This window comes from Mixophyes fleayi, chromosome 6 (assembly GCF_038048845.1).
Source record: "Mixophyes fleayi isolate aMixFle1 chromosome 6, aMixFle1.hap1, whole genome shotgun sequence".
Classification (NCBI taxonomy): Eukaryota; Metazoa; Chordata; class Amphibia; order Anura; family Limnodynastidae; genus Mixophyes; species Mixophyes fleayi.
In genome coordinates, this window is record NC_134407.1 from 996,262 (window position 1) to 1,019,607 (window position 23,346).

At 46.3% G+C, this 23,346-nt stretch overlaps 1 protein-coding gene across 2 annotated transcripts; it reads left to right on the forward strand.

The window, feature by feature from the left end:
* The first annotated feature begins 2,098 nt into the window (after window positions 1-2,098).
* On the forward strand, window positions 2,099-21,885 carry FAM204A (family with sequence similarity 204 member A). Of its 2 annotated transcripts, none has more exons than XM_075215562.1 (7): window positions 2,099-2,274; window positions 3,170-3,251; window positions 10,127-10,166; window positions 10,247-10,346; window positions 10,976-11,065; window positions 20,830-20,939; window positions 21,123-21,885. In XM_075215562.1, exons 1-7 carry the CDS (start codon window positions 2,164-2,166, stop codon window positions 21,172-21,174), a joined length of 585 nt encoding a protein of 194 aa, XP_075071663.1. In that variant the 5' UTR covers window positions 2,099-2,163; the 3' UTR covers window positions 21,175-21,885. The 2 variants fall into 2 exon arrangements, with proteins under 2 accessions (XP_075071663.1, XP_075071664.1); XM_075215563.1 differs by lacking the exon at window positions 2,099-2,274 and adding an exon at window positions 2,305-2,497.
* The last annotated feature ends 1,461 nt before the right edge of the window (window positions 21,886-23,346 follow it).

Sequence of the window (23,346 nt, forward strand, 5' to 3'; positions counted from 1 at the left end):
TAGCCAATGTCCAATAACTGCACTCCATCTGCCATGTACAACCCGGGTGTTCAGTCCTCTAATTCCCAATGTCTGGTGGTTAAAGTCCCCATCACATTCATCATCATCATTTATTCATATAGCACCAGCATATTCCATAGCGCTTTACAATTGGGGTCAAACACAGTAATAAACAATACTGGGTAAAACAGAGAGGTAAGAAGGTCCTGGGCGCCTTCATCTGTCACAACCATCGGCTGATAAGATCATGACACTGCACACTCCATAGAGATCTATGGACACTGCAGAATCTGTCCGACACCGTTCCACCGTTTATAGAGATTTTTAGTCCATTTATAAAATCAAATGAAACCATACGATGAGCTTTGGTACTATAAAACATAATCGTGGGAACGTACACACTAATACGATATCAGACCTATGGTGTGTACTCAGCCTTATTCTTCGTTGCTTTATATGTGACCTAGTCAGACTCTAAGCCAGTGTTTATCAACTCCAGTCCTCAGGACCCCTAACAGGGCATGTTTTCTATATCTCCTTGCTTAAGCACAGGTGTATTCATTACTGACTGACACATTCTAACAGATCCACAGGTGGTGTAATTATTTCCCTTGTCATCTGGAAAGCCTGCACTGTTAAGGGTCCTGAGGACTGGAGTTGAGAAACAGTGATCTAAGCCCTGAAATGATGGCTAAGTAACAAGCCAACTTGATGGAGGTCACCATACTACCCAACTGTGCCGATATTGGCGTAACATTCTGATTTGTGGTGTTTTACTCATATTTGCCCATTTATGGGAGGAGTTTGGTCAGCACAGGGGTGGGGCTTATTTTGTCCCGCTTTCAGGATTCTAAATATTGGGGGGTACGTGGGAGTCTTGGTGATAATGACTGGGGTGAAAACTGCAAACTAATGATCCATTATCATCACCCCTCCTTCTATCTTTATCCAAAGGCATACCTCCCCATTGTCCCGATATCAGGAGTCACGTTTGCCCCACTGGTGGGAATGTTGGAGGAAGGGAGATATCTAAGGAGCGGCCCTCTGGGGGTGGAGGCAGCCATGTTGGGAGGTATCTAAGGGGGCGGCCCTCTGGGGGACGGTTCAGCCATGTTGGGAGGTGTCTAAGGGGCGGCCCTCTGGGGGTGGGAGCAGCCATGTTGGAAGGTATCTAAGTGGCGGCCCTCTGGGGACGGGTCAGCCATGTTGGGAGGTGTCTAAGGGGCGGCCCTCTGGGGGTGGGAGCAGCCATGTTGGGAGGTGTCTAATGGGCGGCCCTCTGGGGGAGGGGTCAGCCATGTTGGGAGGTGTCTAAGGGGCGGCCCTCTGGGGGAGGGGTCAGCCATGTTGGGAGGTGTCTAAGGGGCGGCCCTCTGGGGGTGGGGGCAGCCATGTTGGGAGGTGTCTAATGGGCGGCCCTCTGGGGGAGGGGTCAGCCATGTTGGGAGGTGTCTAAGGGGCGGCCCTCTGGGGGAGGGGTCAGCCATGTTGGGAGGTGTCTAAGGGGCGGCCCTCTGGGGGAGGGGTCAGCCATGTTGGGAGGTGTCTAAGGGGCGGCCCTCTGGGGATGGGAGCAGCCATGTTGGAAGGTATCTAAGGGGCGGCCCTCTGGGGGTGGGGGCAGCCATGTTGGGAGGTGTCTAAGGGGCGGCCCTCTGGGGGAGGGGTCAGCCATGTTGGGAGGTGTCTAAGGGGCGGCCCTCTGGGGGAGGGGTCACAATCAGGATATTGGTGGCTCAGAATGGGGGTGTGGCCACTTATATCAGTATAATTCCCAGCCGCTGTTATCTGGTATCCCTGTATGATATAAATCATGTAGCTGGAGTACTTCAACTCATCATGTCACGGTCACTAATGGTGATGATAGTCCCGATTTCTGCCTATTGGAAGGGGAGTTGGGCTGATCTAGCGCATTAGAAGTCGCATGCCTGAAAAATAGGGACATGGCCAGGGATGGCGAACATCTGCTGGGACTGGAAAGTAGGGAAGAGGAAGGCTTTGTGTGCTGCACTCACAGCTTCCTGTGTGCTGTCTCCATAGTAACCGCAGCCTCTTCCGGTGCCGCGTTCCAAGCCTCTGTCCGCGCCCCCGTCCCTCTCATTGGCTGACTGCTGGGGCACGCCCTCTCCTGGGCAGAGCTCAGCGGATGCCCGGGGAAGAGACATGTGGAGCGGACTGATCCCGGCCGGAGCCACCGAGGCCGAACTGTCCGGGGAGGAGGAGCCCGGGGAGGAGCCGGAGCCGGCGGGCGGGGTGTCCGAGAGCTGCGTCACTGTACGTGGTGCCCCCGAGTCCTAGTGTCACCCCAGTGCACCCTGCCCGGGTCACCCCAGTGCACCCTGCCCGGGTCACCCCGGGGTCCTCAGTGACCCTGTCCTGTAATAACCCTACTGCTAGCGGCCTTGTACACATTAATGGACCTTTGTCTGGATGGTTATATGGGAAAAACAAACAGATGATTAATTTTGAAAATATAACTGTTATCTGCAACTGTCAGGTAGATACAATCTCCAGTAGTGCGTATCTAACACCTCTGCAGCATCTGTATGCTGCCCTCTGCCCCCCAGAGGGGAGACTACTCCTGACATCAGCACAATGGTGTGACACTGGGGGGGGGCTCTTATATAACCCGCTCACTGAAGGTGGCACAATCTGCCCCCCAGAGGGGAGACTACTCCTGACATCAGCACAATGGTGTGACACTGGGGGGGCTCTTATATAACCCGCTCACTGAAGGTGGCACAATCTGCCCCCCCAGAGGGGAGACTACTCCTGACATCAGCACAATGATGTGACACTGGGGGGGGCTCTTATATAACCCGCTCACTGAAGGTGGCACAATCTGCAGCACAGAGAAGAGCTGGATACGTCTTATTACAGATGGTATCAGGCAGTTACAGACAGAATAGAGTTTTCATTTGCAAGAGATGTGTCTGATTTACACAATTACCCCTTTCCTGTTAAACGCTGAATGTTTGAGCGCTGGGGGGTAACTTAGATCATCCGTAATTGCTTTATTGTGCTGATATTCATGTTCTCTGCCATCTCCATAGCTGCCACTCCTAGAGGACCCTTTTGCAGCCCCCAGCTTCTCTCTGAGCATCTTACCTATACATTTAAGTAGCGTTCAGTCCTTACGCTCTTCTTTACACTGATTTGTTATTTGCAGAAGTTTCTGGATCTTCAGAGGAAGCGACGTGAGTTACAGGATGATTCTGTTCGCAGAGAGAGGAGGAGACAGCGCAGGAAAGGTGATTACCCTGCTGATATGTGTGGGCGCAGTATGACACAGTATATGTATCACTCAGCGCTGGTGATATGTGTGGGCGCAGTATGACACAGTATATGTATCACTCAGCGCTGCTGATATGTGTGGGCGCAGTATGACACAGTATATGTATCACTCAGCGCTGGTGATATGTGTGGGCGCAGTATGACACAGTGTATGTATCACTCAGCGCTGGTGATATGTGTGGGCGCAGTATGACACAGTGTATGTATCACTCAGCGCTGGTGATATGTGTGGGCGCAGTATGACACAGTATATGTATCACTCAGCTGGTGATATGTGTGGGCGCAGTATGACACAGTGTATGTATCACTCAGCGCTGGTGATATGTGTGGGCGCAGTATGACACAGTGTATGTATCACTCAGCGCTGGTGATATGTCTGGGCGCAGTATGACACAGTGTATGTATCACTCAGCGCTGGTGATATGTGTGGGCGCAGTATGACACAGTATATGTATCACTCAGCTGGTGATATGTGTGGGCGCAGTATGACACAGTGTATGTATCACTCAGCGCTGGTGATATGTGTGGGCGCAGTATGACACAGTGTATGTATCACTCAGCGCTGGTGATATGTGTGGGCGCAGTATGACACAGTGTATGTATCACTCAGCGCTGGTGATATGTCTGGGCGCAGTATGACAGTGTATGTATCACTCAGCGCTGGTGATATGTGTGGGCGCAGTATGACACAGTATATGTATCACTCAGCGCTGCTGATCTGTGTGGGCGCAGTATGACACAGTATATGTATCACTCAGCGCTGGTGATATGTGTGGGCGCAGTATGACACAGTATATGTATCACTCAGCGCTGGTGATATGTGTGGGCGCAGTATGACACAGTGTATGTATCACTCAGCGCTGGTGATATGTCTGGGCGCAGTATGACAGTGTATATATCACTCAGCGCTGGTGATATGTGTGGGCGCAGTATGACACAGTATATGTATCACTCAGCGCTGCTGATCTGTGTGGGCGCAGTATGACACAGTATATGTATCACTCAGCGCTGGTGATATGTGTGGGCGCAGTATGACACAGTATATGTATCACTCAGCGCTGGTGATATGTCTGGGCGCAGTATGACACAGTGTATGTATCACTCAGCGCTGGTGATATGTCTGGGCGCAGTATGACACAGTGTATGTATCACTCAGCGCTGGTGATATGTGTGGGCGCAGTATGACACAGTATATGTATCACTCAGCGCTGGTGATATGTGTGGGCGCAGTATGACACAGTATATGTATCACTCAGCGCTGGTGATATGTGTGGGCGCAGTATGACACAGTATATGTATCACTCAGGGCTGCTGATATGTGTGGGCGCAGTATAACACAGTATATGTATCACTCGGCTGGTGATATGTGTGGGCGCAGTATGACACAGTATATGTATCACTCAGCTGGTGATATGTGTGGGCACAGTATGACACAGTATATGTATCACTCAGCTCTGGTGATATGTGTGGGCGCAGTATGACACAGTATATGTATCACTCAGCGCTGGTGATATGTGTGGGCGCAGTATGACACAGTATATGTATCACTCAGCGCTGGTGATATGTGTGGGCGCAGTATGACACAGTATATGTATCACTCAGCGCTGGTGATATGTGTGGGCGCAGTATGACACAGTATATGTATCACTCAGCGCTGGTGATATGTGTGGGCGCAGTATGACACAGTATATGTATCACTCAGCGCTGCTGATATGTGTGGGCGCAGTATGACACAGTATATGTATCACTCAGCTGGTGATATGTGTGGGCGCAGTATGACACAGTATATGTATCACTCAGCTGGTGATATGTGTGGGCACAGTATGACACAGTATATGTATCACTCAGCTCTGGTGATATGTGTGGGCGCAGTATGACACAGTATATGTATCACTCAGCGCTGCTGATATGTGTGGGCGCAGTATGACACAGTGTATGTATCACTCAGCGCTGGTGATATGTGTGGGCGCAGTATGACACAGTGTATGTATCACTCAGTGCTGGTGATATGTGTGGGCGCAGTATGACACAGTATATGTATCACTCAGCGCTGGTGATATGTGTGGGCGCAGTATGACACAGTATATGTATCACTCAGCGCTGGTGACATGTGTGGGCGCAGTATGACACAGTATATGTATCACTCAGCGCTGGTGATATGTGTGGGCGCAGTATGACACAGTGTATGTATCACTCAGCGCTGGTGATATGTGTGGGCGCAGTATGACACAGTGTATGTATCACTCAGCGCTGGTGATATGTGTGGGCGCAGTATGACACAGTATATGTATCACTCAGCGCTGGTGATATGTGTGGGCGCAGTATGACACAGTATATGTATCACTCAGCGCTGGTGATATGTGTGGGCGCAGTATGACACAGTGTATGTATCACTCAGCGCTGGTGATATGTGTGGGCGCAGTATGACACAGTATATGTATCACTCAGCGCTGCTGATATGTGTGGGCGCAGTATGACACAGTATATGTATCACTCAGCGCTGCTGATATGTGTGGGCGCAGTATGACACAGTATATGTATCACTCAGCGCTGGTGATATGTCTGGGCGCAGTATGACACAGTGTATGTATCACTCAGCGCTGGTGATATGTGTGGGCGCAGTATGACACAGTATATGTATCACTCAGCGCTGCTGATATGTGTGGGCGCAGTATGACACAGTATATGTATCACTCAGCGCTGGTGATATGTGTGGGCGCAGTATGACACAGTATATGTATCACTCAGCGCTGCTGATATGTGTGGGCGCAGTATGACACAGTATATGTATCACTCAGCGCTGGTGATATGTCTGGGCGCAGTATGACACAGTATATGTATCACTCAGCTGGTGATATGTGTGGGCACAGTATGACACAGTATATGTATCACTCAGCGCTGGTGATATGTGTGGGCGCAGTATGACACAGTATATGTATCACTCAGCGCTGGTGATATGTGTGGGCGCAGTATGACACAGTATATGTATCACTCAGCGCTGGTGATATGTGTGGGCGCAGTATGACACAGTATATGTATCACTCAGCACTGGTGATATGTATGGGCACAGTATGACACAGTATATGTATCACTCAGCTGGTGATATGTGTGGGCGCAGTATGACACAGTGTATGTATCACTCAGCGCTGGTGATATGTGTGGGCGCAGTATGACACAGTATATGTATCACTCAGCGCTGCTGATATGTGTGGGCGCAGTATGACACAGTATATGTATCACTCAGCTGGTGATATGTGTGGGCGCAGTATGACACAGTATATGTATCACTCAGCTGGTGATATGTGTGGGCACAGTATGACACAGTATATGTATCACTCAGCGCTGGTGATATGTGTGGGCGCAGTATGACACAGTATATGTATCACTCAGCGCTGGTGATATGTATGGGCACAGTATGACACAGTATATGTATCACTCAGCTGGTGATATGTGTGGGCGCAGTATGACACAGTGTATGTATCACTCAGCGCTGGTGATATGTGTGGGCGCAGTATGACACAGTATATGTATCACTCAGCGCTGGTGATATGTATGGGCGCAGTATGACACAGTGTATGTATCACTCAGCGCTGGTGATATGTGTGGGCGCAGTATGACACAGTGTATGTATCACTCAGTGCTGGTGATATGTCTGGGCGCAGTATGACACAGTATATGTATCACTCAGCGCTGGTGATATGTGTGGGCGCAGTATGACACAGTGTATGTATCATTCAGCGCTGGTGATATGTGTGGGCGCAGTATGACACAGTGTATGTATCACTCAGCGCTGGTGATATGTGTGGGCGCAGTATGACACAGTGTATGTATCACTCAGCGCTGGTGATATGTGTGGGCGCAGTATGACACAGTATATGTATCACTCAGCGCTGGTGATATGTGTGGGCGCAGTATGACAGTATATGTATCACTCAGCGCTGGTGATATGTGTGGGCGCAGTATGACACAGTGTATGTATCACTCAGCGCTGCTGATATGTGTGGGCGCAGTATGACACAGTGTATGTATCACTCAGCTGGTGATATGTGTGGGCGCAGTATGACAGTATATGTATCACTCAGCGCTGGTGATATGTGTGGGCGCAGTATGACACAGTGTATGTATCACTCAGTGCTGGTGATATGTGTGGGCGCAGTATGACACAGTATATGTATCACTCAGCGCTGGTGATATGTGTGGGCGCAGTATGACACAGTATATGTATCACTCAGCTGGTGATATGTGTGGGCGCAGTATGACACAGTATATGTATCACTCAGCTGGTGATATGTGTGGGCGCAGTATGACAGTGTATGTATCACTCAGCTGGTGATATGTGTGGGCGCAGTATGACACAGTGTATGTATCACTCAGCGCTGGTGATATGTGTGGGCGCAGTATGACACAGTATATGTATCACTCAGCGCTGGTGATATGTGTGGGCGCAGTATGACACAGTATATGTATCACTCAGCTGGTGATATGTGTGGGCGCAGTATGACACAGTATATGTATCACTCAGCTGGTGATATGTGTGGGCGCAGTATGACACAGTGTATGTATCACTCAGCTGGTGATATGTGTGGGCGCAGTATGACACAGTGTATGTATCACTCAGCGCTGGTGATATGTGTGGGCGCAGTATGACACAGTGTATGTATCACTCAGGTGGTGATATGTGTGGGCGCAGTATGACACAGTGTATGTATCACTCAGCGCTGGTGATATGTGTGGGCGCAGTATGACACAGTGTATGTATCACTCAGTGCTGGTGATATGTGTGGGCGCAGTATGACACAGTGTATGTATCACTTAGTGCTGGTGATATGTGTGGGCGCAGTATGACACAGTATATGTATCACTCAGGTGGTGATATGTCTGGGCGCAGTATGACACAGTGTATGTATCACTCAGCGCTGGTGATATGTGTGGGCGCAGTATGACACAGTGTATGTATCACTCAGTGCTGGTGATATGTGTGGGCGCAGTATGACACAGTGTATGTATCACTCAGTGCTGGTGATATGTGTGGGCGCAGTATGACACAGTGTATGTATCACGCCCTGCTGAAATATTGCACAGTTGTAGCAAACATATTGTCCCCTTTGAACTTACAATTTCCTCTACACAAAAGGTGAAATTAACAACAGTATTTGGTTTCCACAATTATTTTATTGTTAATATACAGAATCTTTGTTTCTTATTCAGAAATAAATACTAGATATCCTTTTATATTTGAAAATAAATGGCATTGTAAAAATTATTGGCACCGTAGACTTTAATATTTAGTAGCACAGCTTGGTCAGAATAACAGAAACCAGCCGCCTCCTATAGCCATGAATCACATCTCTGCTGGCAGCCTCGTCCGCTCTTCTCCCAGATCTCTCCAAGTGTCCTATGGGATTTACATCTGGACTCATTGCTGCCACTTCAGAACAGTCCAGCATCCTGGGAGCGTTCTGAAGTGTTTGGGGTCATTGTCTGCTGGAAGCCCATTAACTTCGACAGACTCCGATTCTGACACTCGGTCCAACTTTGAGCTCCAGAATTGCCTGGTAATCTTCAGATTTCATGATGCCATGTACACAGCACAGACCATCCCTGAAACTCCTGTGACTGTAGGACGGGGGTGTCTTCACTTTGCTTTCTGTAAACGTCTCATCCGTCCACAGGACCATCTCCCAGAAGGAATTGCCCTTGTTCAGCTGTGTTTTGGCCAACTCCAGCCGGGCTTTCTTATGTGTCTCTCTCAGCAGTGCGGCCCTCCTGGGCTTCCTACCATATAACACCCTTTCATTGAGTTGTCCCTATTATACCATGCTCTGAAGGTTCGCTGGAACCTGTTTAGCAGTTTACCAAGATGCTTTCTCCACCTTTAGAACAATACTTTGCTGCAATCTTCCATCATGTTTTATCTTGCAGCCATGTCCAGGTATTTTGACCACATTATTATGGGCCTTAAACTATCTGATAACACTACATACGGTGGAACCAGGAACATCGAGGTCTCTGGAGATAGGTTTGTAGTTTTGGGATTGTCCATGCTGGGCTACAATCTTCTGTCTTCTCTCCACGCTCACTGCAGTACACACAGCGACACAGGGCAGGAGAATGAGTCCTTTTCTCTATTCCAGCTCATTTAGTGATTTCTATATCGCAGGCACCTGCCCCTCACCACAGGTGAGTTCTGTTCCAAAGGGAATAAGAATCTACTGCTTATAATATAATTATTTCTAGCTACTTCTAAAAAGATGCTAATAATTTAGTCAGGCCCATTTCTGTGTAGAATAAGCTATGGATATGACTGTTATTTGTTTTTCATTCAACTGCAAACCATAGAAATACCTACATGGATACTAAAATATTTTACATTTTAGACATTTTCTTGTATAAATTGTGCATTATTAGAAAAAACTGCAAGATGACAATATTTTTGGGGTACGACTGTATGTGTGACATAACGAACCAAACAATCCTTCCTCCTTTCCCACCAACCAGACAGATAACGGATAAATGAGGCTTTATCTGCAAATATTACTATGTGTAAAACTGGTTCTTCTGAGTCTCCGTCACTCCAGCAACAATGCGATTTACAGAGACCTTTCAGCCACTGTACTCCGGGGTGTATGGCTGATACTTCTCCTGAGAAATGTGGTTCATTGTCCAAACCAAATCCTCCCTATATTTTACTGTTGGATATTGTCCAGGCCCGGCTAGTGTCCACTCTGTGCCATGTGATCTGTAGAGGTGACTTGTCGCTGTCCGCCATGTTGTCATGTGACGTGTGTTCTGGTGCCAGTCAGTGACTTCCATGTCTTCTAATTCTCATCAGGGAAACGTCAGCGTTCAGAAGACCCCAAGAGGGATACAAGGTATTGAGAGAGGAGATATCTGGGGGGGTTGTTGGTCCGACGGGTACAACGTATTATAAATTATTCATTTCTGTTCCCAGCCCAGCTCCAGAGAAGATGACGCCTCTGGATACTCTTCAGAAATACTTTGGAATTAATGATCATCTGGAGCCTCCTGTGTGCAAGAAAGTCCTGAAAAAGGTGACGAATATATGTCCTGCTTTGTAGAAACATCCTGTAGTGCAGGAGATATTGGGGTTTGGGGGTTCCAGCTGTCACCCGTCCTGGGTACTGTTTCATTATCTCCCCTGATTCAGTAGATAAGACCGGCACTCAATACTTTCACAGTTACTAAGTGTTACCTGCCCCTGCCCTCCGGGGTCACGTAGTGTTACTGAGATATACATGTAGCTCTGTACACCTGGGTGCTCTCCTGTCTGTGTCTATGGTGTTGTGTGCCCAGCATAGGGAGCGTCTGTCTCTACCATTCCCTACTTCTCTCTATACCTCCGTTATCTAGCTGGGCTTAATCCTGGGGATATTGGGGTGGGTATTAATAGTAGGTGAAATAACAAGCAGTGATTGTCACATCATAATAATAATCTGCTCCTGTATGGAAGAATGAATGAGCTGTCCCTGGTTATTGCAGGTTTAAGGTAAGTGGGAAAAGCAGATGTCATGGATCTGAACTGAAATGCCTCAGCTTGGCGGGTCTGTGTTTTGGAATTTGCGCTCTGCTCCAGTCACCTCTATCGTGGAGCAGAGATGCAGAACGTGCTCTTTGAGTCGGCGTAAGGGGCGGAGTTTCACTTCTGTTTGTTTCTCTCCAGTCACGTCTTGAGGACAGTATGGATGAAGCGTTGCAGAGAGGAGACATTGAGGAGGCGGAGCAACTTAGTGACAAGCTGGCGACCCGCGAGGTAACTTACCGTATTCTCGCTTGTGTCCAAAAATACTGTTGCATGATGGGAATTGCCAGAGCTTATATATTAAGTTGATTATATATAATGATGAATACATATGTTCTGCAGGAAGATATCAGAGAAGTACAATATTGTCGCTGCATAGTCCTATAACTTACAAGAGGCAAAATAGAAACTTTACTGGAAGATTTATACCCAAACAAATGTTGATTTAATGATTTGAAGACCCCAGTGTAGAGTAATATGAGTATGGGTCAGATACTGTGATCATTGTTGTATGGAGATCCCTCTTCTGATCCTCTCAGGCTGGTTCCTTCTCTGTTGTACCTGGTGCAGTTATAATTACTTATATCTTACACCGTCCTCCTCACTGTAGCCTGAAGAGGAGAAGACCCAAACAGGATGACACTGCGGGAGTTAGGAGGAGGCCTGAAGAAAGAAAGGAGATTTAAGGGCACACTTCAAGCCCTGGAGACTAAGGCTAATCTGATTGAGCGTGGGAGTCCCTTCCACGGGTGGGGAGCAGCCTGGGAAAGTCCTTGAGGTGGGATTGGGAAGAGGAAATCAGTGAGGTGTGGGGTTGTTGGCAGACTGAAGGGGGCGGAAGGAGTGTGAGATGGCTGAGATACTACAGGAGACATGAGATATATGGGAAAGGTGAGAGGTCGGATGGATTTGTCATCAGCATATAGGTGGTACTGGAGGCCAAATGAGCTGAGAAGGTCACCAAGCGAGGAGGTGCAGAGGGCCAAGATGCAGGAGGTGAAGACAGGTGTAGTGTGGTTGGTGAGATAAGAGGAAAACTAGGAGAGTCTTAGAGGCAGATAGATTGGAGAGTTTGAAAAAGGAGGCTAGAGAAGGATAAGAAGGGAGAAGTGTCTTTTCTATGGAGTGGTCAAGGAGGAAGAGAGATGAGAGACAGAAGTGAGAATGGTTGTAGACAAACCCGTTCAAGAAGTTTGGCAAAAGGAAGGCGGGAAATAGGGTGGGTAATAAGAGGGGCAGGCAAGGGGCAGTGTTTTGAGTATTGGGGCAACGACAGCATGTTTGAAGGAGGAGGGAAAGGTTGAGGAGGTGGATAAGGTGAGAGCCGGCCTCATGAGAGGGGGGACTGAGGAGGGGACGTCAAGTGGACAGGTGGAGGGGGCCAGTATGATAGAATGGTGCGGACATCATGTGCAGATACCAGTGTGAAGTGGGGGGAGCAGGAGTAGAGATGGCATCCACAGGATTAGGAAGAAATGGGATCTTTGAAGTAGGATTGTTTAGAGAGTGATGGGGCAGAACTGTAAGAGGAGAGAATCCCAAAACCAAACCAAAAGCATATCAGTCCTATATCCACCAGTGGTTCATAGTCCGACACTCTGTCACCCAGCTCCGGACCTCCAGATAGGTGACCCTGTGGTAATGTACCTCAAATGAACCAAATGGAAATATTAAGAATAAAGATGTTATACTGTATTTGTCAGTGGATATAACAAGGATATACGACGGTGCCTTTCTTCTGGGTTCCCCCAGATACTCTGTGTGGTCTTAATAATTGTCCCCTCGATAGTGTGGTGGAGTTAATATATTTATTTGTGAAACCAGAACTGCCCCTTGTTAGTAAAGTGGGAGCACATTCTGGGTTATCACTGTTCCTAGGACAATAGTGTGGTTATTAGAACGTATCACTGTATAAACATCCTCATCACCATTATTTATATAGCGCCACTGATTCCGCAGCGCTGTACAGAGAACTCACTCACATCAGTATAATGTATTATCTTGTCCCATGTAACCTCCGGCTGCTGTTGGATGGGGTGTACCTTAATCTGCAGTAAAAGATGTCACCACAGATAAGGATGTAAATCCTTGTATTGTCCTCCCGGCTGTCTGTGAACACTCTGCTAACTCTGTCTGTACCGGAGATCTCTGGAGGTTGCTAAGCTCCAGTCACACATTTGGTTGGAATGTTTCTGCTGAATAGTCCTGACCTTGGGCCCAGGACCATCGCTAATCCTCTGGCGGAGGAGAAATCCTTCATGTATTCATCAATTCAATGTACATCTTCTGATGCCCCCTGCCATACCTGGATCTTGTGGCAGTACTCCTATTATATCATATGTCTTATTTCTGGAAAACATGCTTGTCCTGATTCATTAAGGCTAAATGAACGTTTTGTGATTAAAAACGCACGTAATTCGAACAATTCATCTGTATTTAGCTACAAGCGGATCTGAAGAAACGTCTCTGACTGATATACAGAAAGTCCCACTAAGTGCTCTAGAGGAACGTGGTGTATAGGATAATGTGATGTAAGGATAGGGGTCATAGTGTCCGGACCTCTGACTGATATACAGAAAGTCCCACTAAGTGCTCTAGAGGAACGAGGTGTATAGGATAATGTGATGTAAGGATAGGGGTCATAGTGTCCGGACCTCTGACTGATATACAGTAAGTGCTCTAGAGGAACGTGGTGTATAGGATAATGTGATGTAAGGATAAGGGTCATAGTGTCCGGACCTCTGACTGATATACAGAAAGTCCCACTAAGTGCTCTAGAGGAACGAGGTGTATAGGATAATGTGATGTAAGGATAGGGGTCATAGTGTCCGGACCTCTGACTGATATACAGTAAGTGCTCTAGAGGAACGTGGTGTATAGGATAATGTGATGTAAGGATAGGGGTCATAGTGTCCGGACCTCTGACTGATATACAGAAAGTCCCACTAAGTGCTCTAGAGGAACGAGGTGTATAGGATAATGTGATGTAAGGATAGGGGTCATAGTGTCCGGACCTCTGACTGATATACAGTAAGTGCTCTAGAGGAACGTGGTGTATAGGAGAATGTGATGTAAGGATAAGGGTCATAGTGTCCGGACCTCTGACTGATATACAGTAAGTGCTCTAGAGGAACGTGGTGTATAGGATAATGTGATGTAAGGATAGGGGTCATAGTGTCCGGACCTCTGACTGATATACAGAAAGTGCTCTAGAGGAACGAGGTGTATAGGATAATGTGATGTAAGGATAAGGGTCATAGTGTCCGGACCTCTGACTGATATACAGAAAGTCCCACTAAGTGCTCTAGAGGAACGAGGTGTATAGGATAATGTGATGTAAGGATAGGGGTCATAGTGTCCGGACCTCTGACTGATATACAGTAAGTGCTCTAGAGGAACGTGGTGTATAGGATAATGTGATGTAAGGATAGGGGTCATAGTGTCCGGACCTCTGACTGATATACAGTAAGTGCTCTAGAGGAACGTGGTGTATAGGATAATGTGATGTAAGGATAGGGGTCATAGTGTCCGGACCTCTGACTGATATACAGTAAGTGCTCTAGAGGAACGTGGTGTATAGGATAATGTGATGTAAGGATAGGGGTCATAGTGTCCGGACCTCTGACTGATATACAGTAAGTGCTCTAGAGGAACGTGGTGTATAGGATAATGTGATGTAAGGATAGGGGTCATAGTGTCCGGACCTCTGACTGATATACAGTAAGTGCTCTAGAGGAACGAGGTGTATAGGATAATGTGATGTAAGGATAGGGGTCATAGTGTCCGGACCTCTGACTGATATACAGAAAGTCCCACTAAGTGCTCTAGAGGAACGAGGTGTATAGGTTTTCAGACTTTAGATGAGTAATTTCTTCCCGGAGAGGCAGTAACTGGAACAAGCTGATAAAACCTTTGCTCTGGGGCACAGTTTCCAGAGTGCTTTAATCCAGTTCCTGTCCTAATAGGTGAAACTAATTTCTGCTGTATAACATTTCTAAGCCCTTAAATAGCATCTTGGAAGCAGCAGCTTTGATAGAGGTGGAACAGAGCCAGAGCAACAAATAACCCCGACTCACAACAGATCTGCAGGCTTGTAAGTGACAGTCTCTGCCCAGAAACTTGGAACCAGCCGCCCAAATAGACTGGTACCCAGGACCCATGCAGGCTCAGGAGAGGCTCCGACCCACTTGATGGTAACCTTGCACGCACCCCCAGCCCCTTTTGGCAGGATGACTGTGTCAGTGTTTGAGGCATAACATGTTATCACAACACGCACAGCAGAGCATTGTTTGCCTGGGGTCCTGATTAAGAGTCTGAACGGTAAATCTGCACACAAAGCTCTTATCCCCTCTGACCAAACACCCCGGATCAGTGATTGATGCTGAATGTTTGTTTATTTATCACTATAAAGCTGAGATAATTACACACGCTGATTACAAGCAGCTCTGGCTGCTGAGAAAGGTGAGAGCTGTTCTATACACACCCTATATGTTGTATGTTCTACTTACCTGGATCTATTTATACATTGGCCCAACAGAGATGGGCTTAACACTGCTTCTCTTAGGAGAGGTCATTAATATCATGTAAAGTGTCTAGTGTTTTTGATGAGCTATGTTTGGGTGTATGATCAGGGTCAGCAGGTATTACCTGCGCTGGTAACCTGACAGAGGATGGAGGTCTACACCACACGTCAATGTTTCCTATTGCTTCAGAGACAGAGCAGATTTGGCGGCTACAAGTCTCATTAAAGCAAGACAATGCTCGGTTTATACTGTATTGCAGTCAAATTAATCAGCATGTTTTCTCTTTTAATTAAAACCATTTTAGTAAATTAAAGCCCACAGCAAAACACATATATAATTTGTTTGTAATTAGCTCTTAATTGGTGGTAGTTGAAGCTTAGCACCCTTGGTTTCTTTCTTCCTGATTGCCATTTTATTAGCAGGCTAGTCATTAATTAATCTTTTTTTTTTTCTAATTAGCTTATAAAACTGTTGATGGCACATTATTGTAAATGTGATTTTAAGTTCAAAGCGTGTTAATAAGCTTTCTTACTTAGAAGAAGAGAGATAAAGAAATTGCTGAAAACACACCAGTTATTGTATTCCAAACTCTCATTGAATGAGGAGGAAACGCGCCACGAAACACGCGTGTATCTGGAAGCCCTGCGTGTAAGTGAGTAGGGTCAGGTGCTCTGTTCCTGCAGGGAAGGGAAATATTAAGGCATTGTCTGTTCTGTAACCACTGATCACCTGCAGGAGCCATGTTCAATGTTCTAACAACATCTGCAGTGGGAATCCCATTACCGTGCAGTACGGGGAGCGTCGCACACAGTAGATGTGTAACCATCTGAATGGTAGTAGGAAGTTGTCTGGTTGTATAAACAGAGTGTGGACATCTTCCGTTCTGCCGTCCTGGTAATGTAGCTGTAGACATTGTGTTTCATAGATTGCTGGACTCACACGTTCCATGGAAAGTAAGATGAGGCCATTAGCATAAGCTAAAATGACTCCCATGCTCCTGGAACGCTATTTGTCTGGAAGGCCCATGGATATAAGTTGTAACTGTAATCGTTCTCCTCTTGTTCTGCTTTTTATTGGGTTAAGGATCTAAAGCACTCTCTGGATTATTATACCAACTAAATGGGGCTATAGATAGTGGCCATTTATTAATAAAGTGCGGTGCTGGACCGTTGGAGGGCTGATTGGCATGAAGCCGATAAGTAGAGAGTAACAGGGCAGCCGGTGCATTCGGTGAAATAAGCCTTAGAAAGAGATACGAGGAGAACATACAAACTCCTCACAGATAAGACCATGGTTGGGAATTGAACTCATGACCCCAGTGCTGTAAGGCAGAAGTGATAACCACTGAGCCACTGTGCTGCCCCAATATATATATATATATTACATTTAGGGGTACTGCCCAGTATTTGTTTGCTACATGTGAATGCAGCCAGTATTTTGACTGCATGCAAAAAATAGAACTGCATGTTCCTCCCCTTGCATGGCAACATGGCGAACTCTATGTGAGGCCCTTTTGTTTGGATTTGCTCCTAATTTTAGAGGATGCCCAATGTGAGCATTACGTAGACCACTATTTTACTGATGTACCTCTCGTTACCTAAAGTATCTTCTACTTGTGAGTCATACATTGACAGACATAAGTGCAACCAATTAGTAGAGGTTCCGGCTGGCTCTCTAGAGGTTGAGAGTGTGCTGCTCGTCGTTCTCTGCTTTTTTTGCTCTTTCAACTGCCTCTATGTAAGCTGCGGCTTGCTGACTCCTTATGCTGGCAGCTGATGGCATGCTACTTGCTCAGTTCTTCTGCTGGCTCTCTGGTGGTTGACTGCATTTTGTTTGCATTTCTGGAGGTTGATGACTTGCGGCTCGCTTTCTCCCTCTGCTGGCTCTCTGGAAGTTGATGACTTGCGGCTCGCTCACTCACTTCCTCTGCTGGCTCTCTGGAGGCTGATGGCGCTTGGCTCGCTCACTCCCTCTACTGGCCTTCTGGAGGTTGATGGCGCTTGGCTCGCTCACTTCCTCTGCTGACTCTCTGTAGGTTGACGGCGCTTGCGGCTCGCTCACTCCCTCTACTGGCTTTGTGGAGGTTGATGGCGCTTGCAGCTCACTCACTCCCTCTACTGGCTCTCTCTCTGTTGGTTATTTGGAGGTTGGTGGCGCTTGGCTCGCTCACTCCCTCTACTGGCGTTCTGGAGGTTGATGGTTTGCGGCTCGCTCACTCCCTCTACTGGCTCTCTCTCTGTTGGTTATTTGGAGGTTGATGGCGCTTGGCTCGCTCACTCCCTCTACTGGCCTTCTGGAGGTTGATGGCGCTTGGCTCGCTCACTTCCTCTGCTGGCTCTCTGGAGGCTGATGGCGCTTGCGGCTCGCTCACTCTCTCTACTGGCTCTCTGTAAGTTGACGGCGCTTGCGGCTCGCTCACTCCCTCTACTGGCTTTGTGGAGGTTGATGGCGCTTGCGGCTCACTCACTCCCTCTACTGGCTCTCTCTCTGTTGGTTATTTGGAGGTTGGTGGCGCTTGGCTCGCTCACTCCCTCTACTGGCGTTCTGGAGGTTGATGGTTTGCGGCTCGCTCACTCCCTCTACTGGCTCTCTCTCTGTTGGTTATTTGGAGGTTGATGACGCTTGGCTCGCTTACTCCCTCTACTGGCCTTCTGGAGGTTGATGGCGCTTGGCTCGCTCACTTCCTCTGCTGGCTCTATGGAGGCTGATGGCGCTTGCGGCTCGCTCACTCTCTCTACTGGCTCTCTGTAGGTTGACGGCGCTTGCGGCTCGCTCACTCCCTCTACTGGCTTTGTGGAGGTTGATGGCGCTTGCGGCTCACTCACTCCCTCTACTGGCTCTCTCTCTGTTGGTTATTTGGAGGTTGGTGGCGCTTGGCTCACTCACTCCCTCTACAGGCGTTCTGGAGGTTGATGGCGCTTGGCTCGCTCACTCCCTCTACTGGCGTTCTGGAGGTTGATGGTTTGCGGCTCGCTCACTCCCTCTACTGGCTCTCTCTCTGTTGGTTATTTGGAGGTTGATGACGCTTGGCTCGCTCACTCCCTCTACTGGCCTTCTGGAGGTTGATGGCGCTTGGCTCGCTCACTTCCTCTGCTGGCTCTATGGAGGCTGATGGCGCTTGCGGCTCGCTCACTCTCTCTACTGGCTCTCTGTAGGTTGACGGCGCTTGCGGCTCGCTCACTCCCTCTACTGGCTCTCTCTCTGTTGGTTATTTGGAGGTTGATGACACTTGGCTGGCTCACTCCCTCTACTGGCGTTCTGGAGGTTGATGGCGCTTGGCTCGCTCACTCCCTCTACTGGCGTTCTGGAGGTTGATGGTTTGCGGCTCGTTCACTCCCTCTACTCGCTCTAAGCTCTGCATACCTAGTTTTCCCATACATGTCGTATTGCATAGGGATAGCGGATACAGAGTGTGGGGGATGATGGGAGGGGGGGGGTTAGAGGGAAGTGTAACAAAAATTGAAAATTGGATAAAAAAAAAATGAATAATGTCATATTACTAAAAAGATGAGGGGGTAATTTGTGCCGACTTTTTTGCTAATTTTGCTCAAGCCTCAGAATAAGGGTCTGTCACCCATTCTGTGCATCAGGCCTGACAGTGCCAATGATCCGTGAAATAGTCTGCCGCTGGCTTTGTTCTGATAAGAATGAACAAATCTGCACAAAGCCGAGCTCCCGGAATCTCATTTTCATACATGCATTGCAGTTTAAAAGAAATAAGCTGTTTGCTGACTTGATTAATCAGACAATTGAGGGCTTTTTTTTTTGTCGCTTTGATCTTTGCGGTCTCCAAGGTAACACGGTTGACACTAATGTTTGAGCTCAAGTTAAGACAATCAGAAATTGTCGACATCATAAACATTTTAATGAAAATAAAACGAGTTCCTTTATTCTGAAGACCCCCTAGCATCGGTATACGTTTTTTTTAAATTTGGGTACCCTAAAAGTTCCTGATTATCCAGCATATATTTCCTTACACTGTAACTCTGCATTTTGTTGGAGATTATCCACATCTATATGAACAGGACACTGGGTAACATCTGTCCTCTGTGAAAGAGTTTTTTGTTTGCTATTTTCAGTTTGTGAATATGAAATGTTACTTCCAGCCTTGACCGATTGAATGGTATGAAATAGTAGCTGGTATATATCTCTGTATGTCCGTGAGGAAGGGGGGAGGTAGTCTTGTGATATATTACAAGGCGCAGCCATTGTGTCTGTCTGAGATGATTTACACACTTTAAACCTGTAAAATTGAAAGGAATTTAAAGGAGAGAGGAAAAAACCCCCAAATACGGCTGTGTATTGGCTGGAGGTTATGCCGCTGCTTTTACAAATCTTCTAAGTGGCTGTAAAGATGATCGCCTCCAGGGAACAGCCAGGACCAGCTTCTGAAACCAGCTAAAGCCCTTATCTTATATCCAAGCAAAGTACCATTAATCTTTCTGAAAGACCTTTTTATGGCTTTTAATATAGCCCAAATTAGAACATTTTACACCCTTGGTTCCTGAAATATAGTGATAAAAAGCCTTTAGAGCTTAGTTTTCTTGACTGCAGGCTTGGACCAATTTCCAGTTCTCTGCGATAATGTTTAGACACCTTAATTAAAATGCAGCAAAATACTGGATGTTCCATGTGAAAAGTGCTGCGGATTTTCTACAAAAGAACTTGTTTGTATTATGCTTTGTATATCTATGGTCTGGATGAGAGCAGATATATTCAGCTGTAGAGGCTGAGGAGGTGACCGTAGTGTGAGAGCCTTGTAGTATATTCATGCCTCATTCTACTCTCATTAACCCATGAACACTCGTCGTATCCGCCTTGTGATGAGGGCACTGGATCTTCAATGAGGTTCTGAAACATAGGAAAGTCTCCAGGCTGCTGTTACATTTCCGGAAGTCTCTGGTTTGTGGCTCTTGGGTCACAAAAGAAGACTCTACGTCCTTCCAGGGTCTTTGCAAGTTATGGACAAACTCAATGTTTTGGCAAATCTCTACCTCAATTAATTGAGGGTCAAGTGCTAAAGCAACAAATAAAAGATAATGAATGATAAGTAACGAGCAGCTCACATCAAACAAGATGTGCATATCGATAATGCTAATTTATTACTATTGTGTAAATGTCATTTGCGGAACCCGAATTCCTAAACATTTTTAGCTTTATGGTATTAAATATAAAGACTATTTCTCTGGCAAATTCAGTAGTTACATCTTTAAATTGGTCTTTTGACAAGGGTAAGGTATTTATGAATATAATCAACTACCTAAAAGCTTATTTTTTTCCCATCTTTTAAATACTTCAGGGTGGAAAAAACATTTGTGAGTTCTGTGATTTGTGTTCTCGCTTAGGAATTTGATTGTAGGACACCATGATTGGTCATCCCACAACTGACACCATTGTCCCATTCCGTCATCCCACAGCTAACACCATTACTCCTGATCACCCTAAATTCTCAGCCAGTCTTATCTCTTCCAGATCGCCATGAAGATCACCAAAGCTGCTTCCTGTCACAAGTTCGTAAAAGCAAAAGAGGAGCAGGAGTCCTGGCAGGAGAGTGAGAAGAGGAGGAAGCCAACAGCCTGGGGGTAAGGAGCCATCACAGACTTCATACAAGATTGTCTAACCATGTGTGTAGGTCATAGACCTCATATAACATTGTATTACTGTGTACATGTGATGTGTGGGACAAAGACCTCATATTAACCTCTGCCGTCCCACTACAGATTCCATTCCTATGTCGGTTACATTTTTTTTTTTTTTTTTTTCAGGTTTGAGGCCAAGAAAAGATGGGAAACCAAAAGCAACATGGGGTATATGTAGGAGCAGGGCTGCAGTATATATATCGGTGGGATGATTGCAGGCCCTGTAAATAAACGCAGTGATGGAGATCTAGTGTTCAGGGTAATTTCTCATCAGTCATCTTTAGTATTCAAGGTTTACACCCTCCCAGATGATGGGAAGAGAGAAAATTTGTGCACGTTTAGAAACCTGTTGTGAAGTACATAATGCCATTCATGTCTAATATGAGCCATATCCTGTCCATGATCCATACACTACGGACCCACCACAGTCCGGATATTGGCCTGGCACAACGGGTGTGGGCTTTGTCTAACTGGGTGTGGTTTTGGCAGACTTGGGATGTGAAATATTTTGTCCCAAATCTGGAACGATGTCAGATCTGATTTTGGGTGATATGTTATTGTATACATTGGTTTGTACGATATCCGACATCTCGTGATTTGTTATGTCAAGGCATGGAAAGATTTACATATATATTTGTAAGCTAATTATACAGACTAACTTGTACTAAAGGTTTAGTGATCTGTGCTGTGATCTCACATGACAGGGAAACATGTTCTCTGATCAGTGTCCACAGTCACGGAATAAAAACCTAACGATGGTAAAATGTAACCATCATATTTTCAATTTGTCCTTCAGAAATCCATCCTTTATTTTGTCACATTCACCCATCCTGCAATAAAACTAAATATGTTTGTAATGTTGTACGTCAATAAAAGTGTCACTAATCTATTTTTAGTTTTTTTTTTTTAATGTAAAATGATTCTGCATTCTCATTAGGTAGTTTGGTAAAGTTACACTTCTCCTAATGTTTAATGTTCTGTATTTGTACAGTAATATAAGTTACCTGTGAATACCATTAATGTTAGTATCCGGTGCTACCTGTCCGGATGTCTCCTCTTGTTCACTGAAAGGATAAGAATGAGATGGAATGGTGCCAGGTCTTCACCTATATACAGGACATTACCCCAAATAATGGTATTTATGTCCGTACCCCCCCACCCCCCCAGTCTGATACGAGGTGGGATCTGCTTGCACATGCTGGCAAAATACTCTGTGTTAAACCTTCTCTTATACAGTAATGTGTAAGATACCCCTGATGTACTGCATGATAACTAGATGTAATGTTACACACATTGCTGGAGTGTTATATGAGATGTACCTGTCTATCCGTACAGGAGGGTCATCTTCCAAACCCTACACATGGCAGCCAACAAAGAAAGACGTGTATCTTATAAATATGAGCATTACTTTATAAGCCCTTCTGGAAAACAAGCGGCGATGTTGTCCTGCCATTTATCAACATTTATCTCATTGGGGCACATTTATCATTTATCGTTGAAATAGAGAAATGGTTATAAATCCTTATCGGACGGATAAGTATTGATTCATTTCTCAAATTTATCAAAACCGGAGCACAGAAACAGCAGTCCCGATAATCTGCTGTTTCTGTGAAAAGAAAAATCATACTTACCCCCCTCCTCGGACGCGCTGTATTCCCATCTCCTCCTCTTTTTTTTTTTCTTTTCATTTGTAGATGCAACTGCGCATGTGCAGTCTAGAGACCTGCAGGCTGTGCACAGACACCAGAATAGTGTTTCGGCATCTGTAGTCTGAAATGAGATCAGATGACAGGGAGGGATCACAAGATCACTCCCTGCACATGCGCTGTCCAGCTCTTCTCTCCGGAGCAGAGCTGGACGTACCGAGGAAGAAAGGATTCTGTAACAGTTCCGATGATGTACGTCAGCTCCAGCTGTACATTTACATTACAAGTTCCCGAAAAATGTATTTTTTCGGAACTTGTTAAATGCCGGCCCCGAGCAGTCACCATTCTGTTGTATACACTGTTGTATGGTGACTGCTCGCAAAAACGAAGTGCAGAGAAAATTACTGGTTTTGGAGATTGAACAGTCCGATGGAGCTGTCATAAATATCAATTGGAGACTTCCATTACCTAATTACACAGTAAGTGCACGATAGTGCAATACCGTCTATTGTTAAATATGCCCCATTGTGTTTTCACTTTCTATACATGATCCTACTTTCTGTTGTTTGGTATTTTCTTGAGCTTATAAAACAAGAACTGATGTCTACACCAGATCATCCCTTTGCTGACTGTCCCATATTTCATAATCTACATCATTTTGGGGCCGATTTCTTTACCCGATTCCATCCTTTTTGTAGCCATTA

Bases quoted from the DNA above. Each gene is read 5' to 3' on its own strand.
- FAM204A (XM_075215562.1), top strand. From the start codon at position 2,164: ATGTGGAGCGGACTGATCCCGGCCGGAGCCACCGAGGCCGAACTGTCC. The intron at 3,252-10,126 runs GTGATTACCCTG...AATTCTCATCAG, and splicing joins GAGGAGACAGCGCAGGAAAG to GGAAACGTCAGCGTTCAGAA. The intron at 10,167-10,246 runs GTATTGAGAGAG...TTCTGTTCCCAG, and splicing joins GACCCCAAGAGGGATACAAG to CCCAGCTCCAGAGAAGATGA.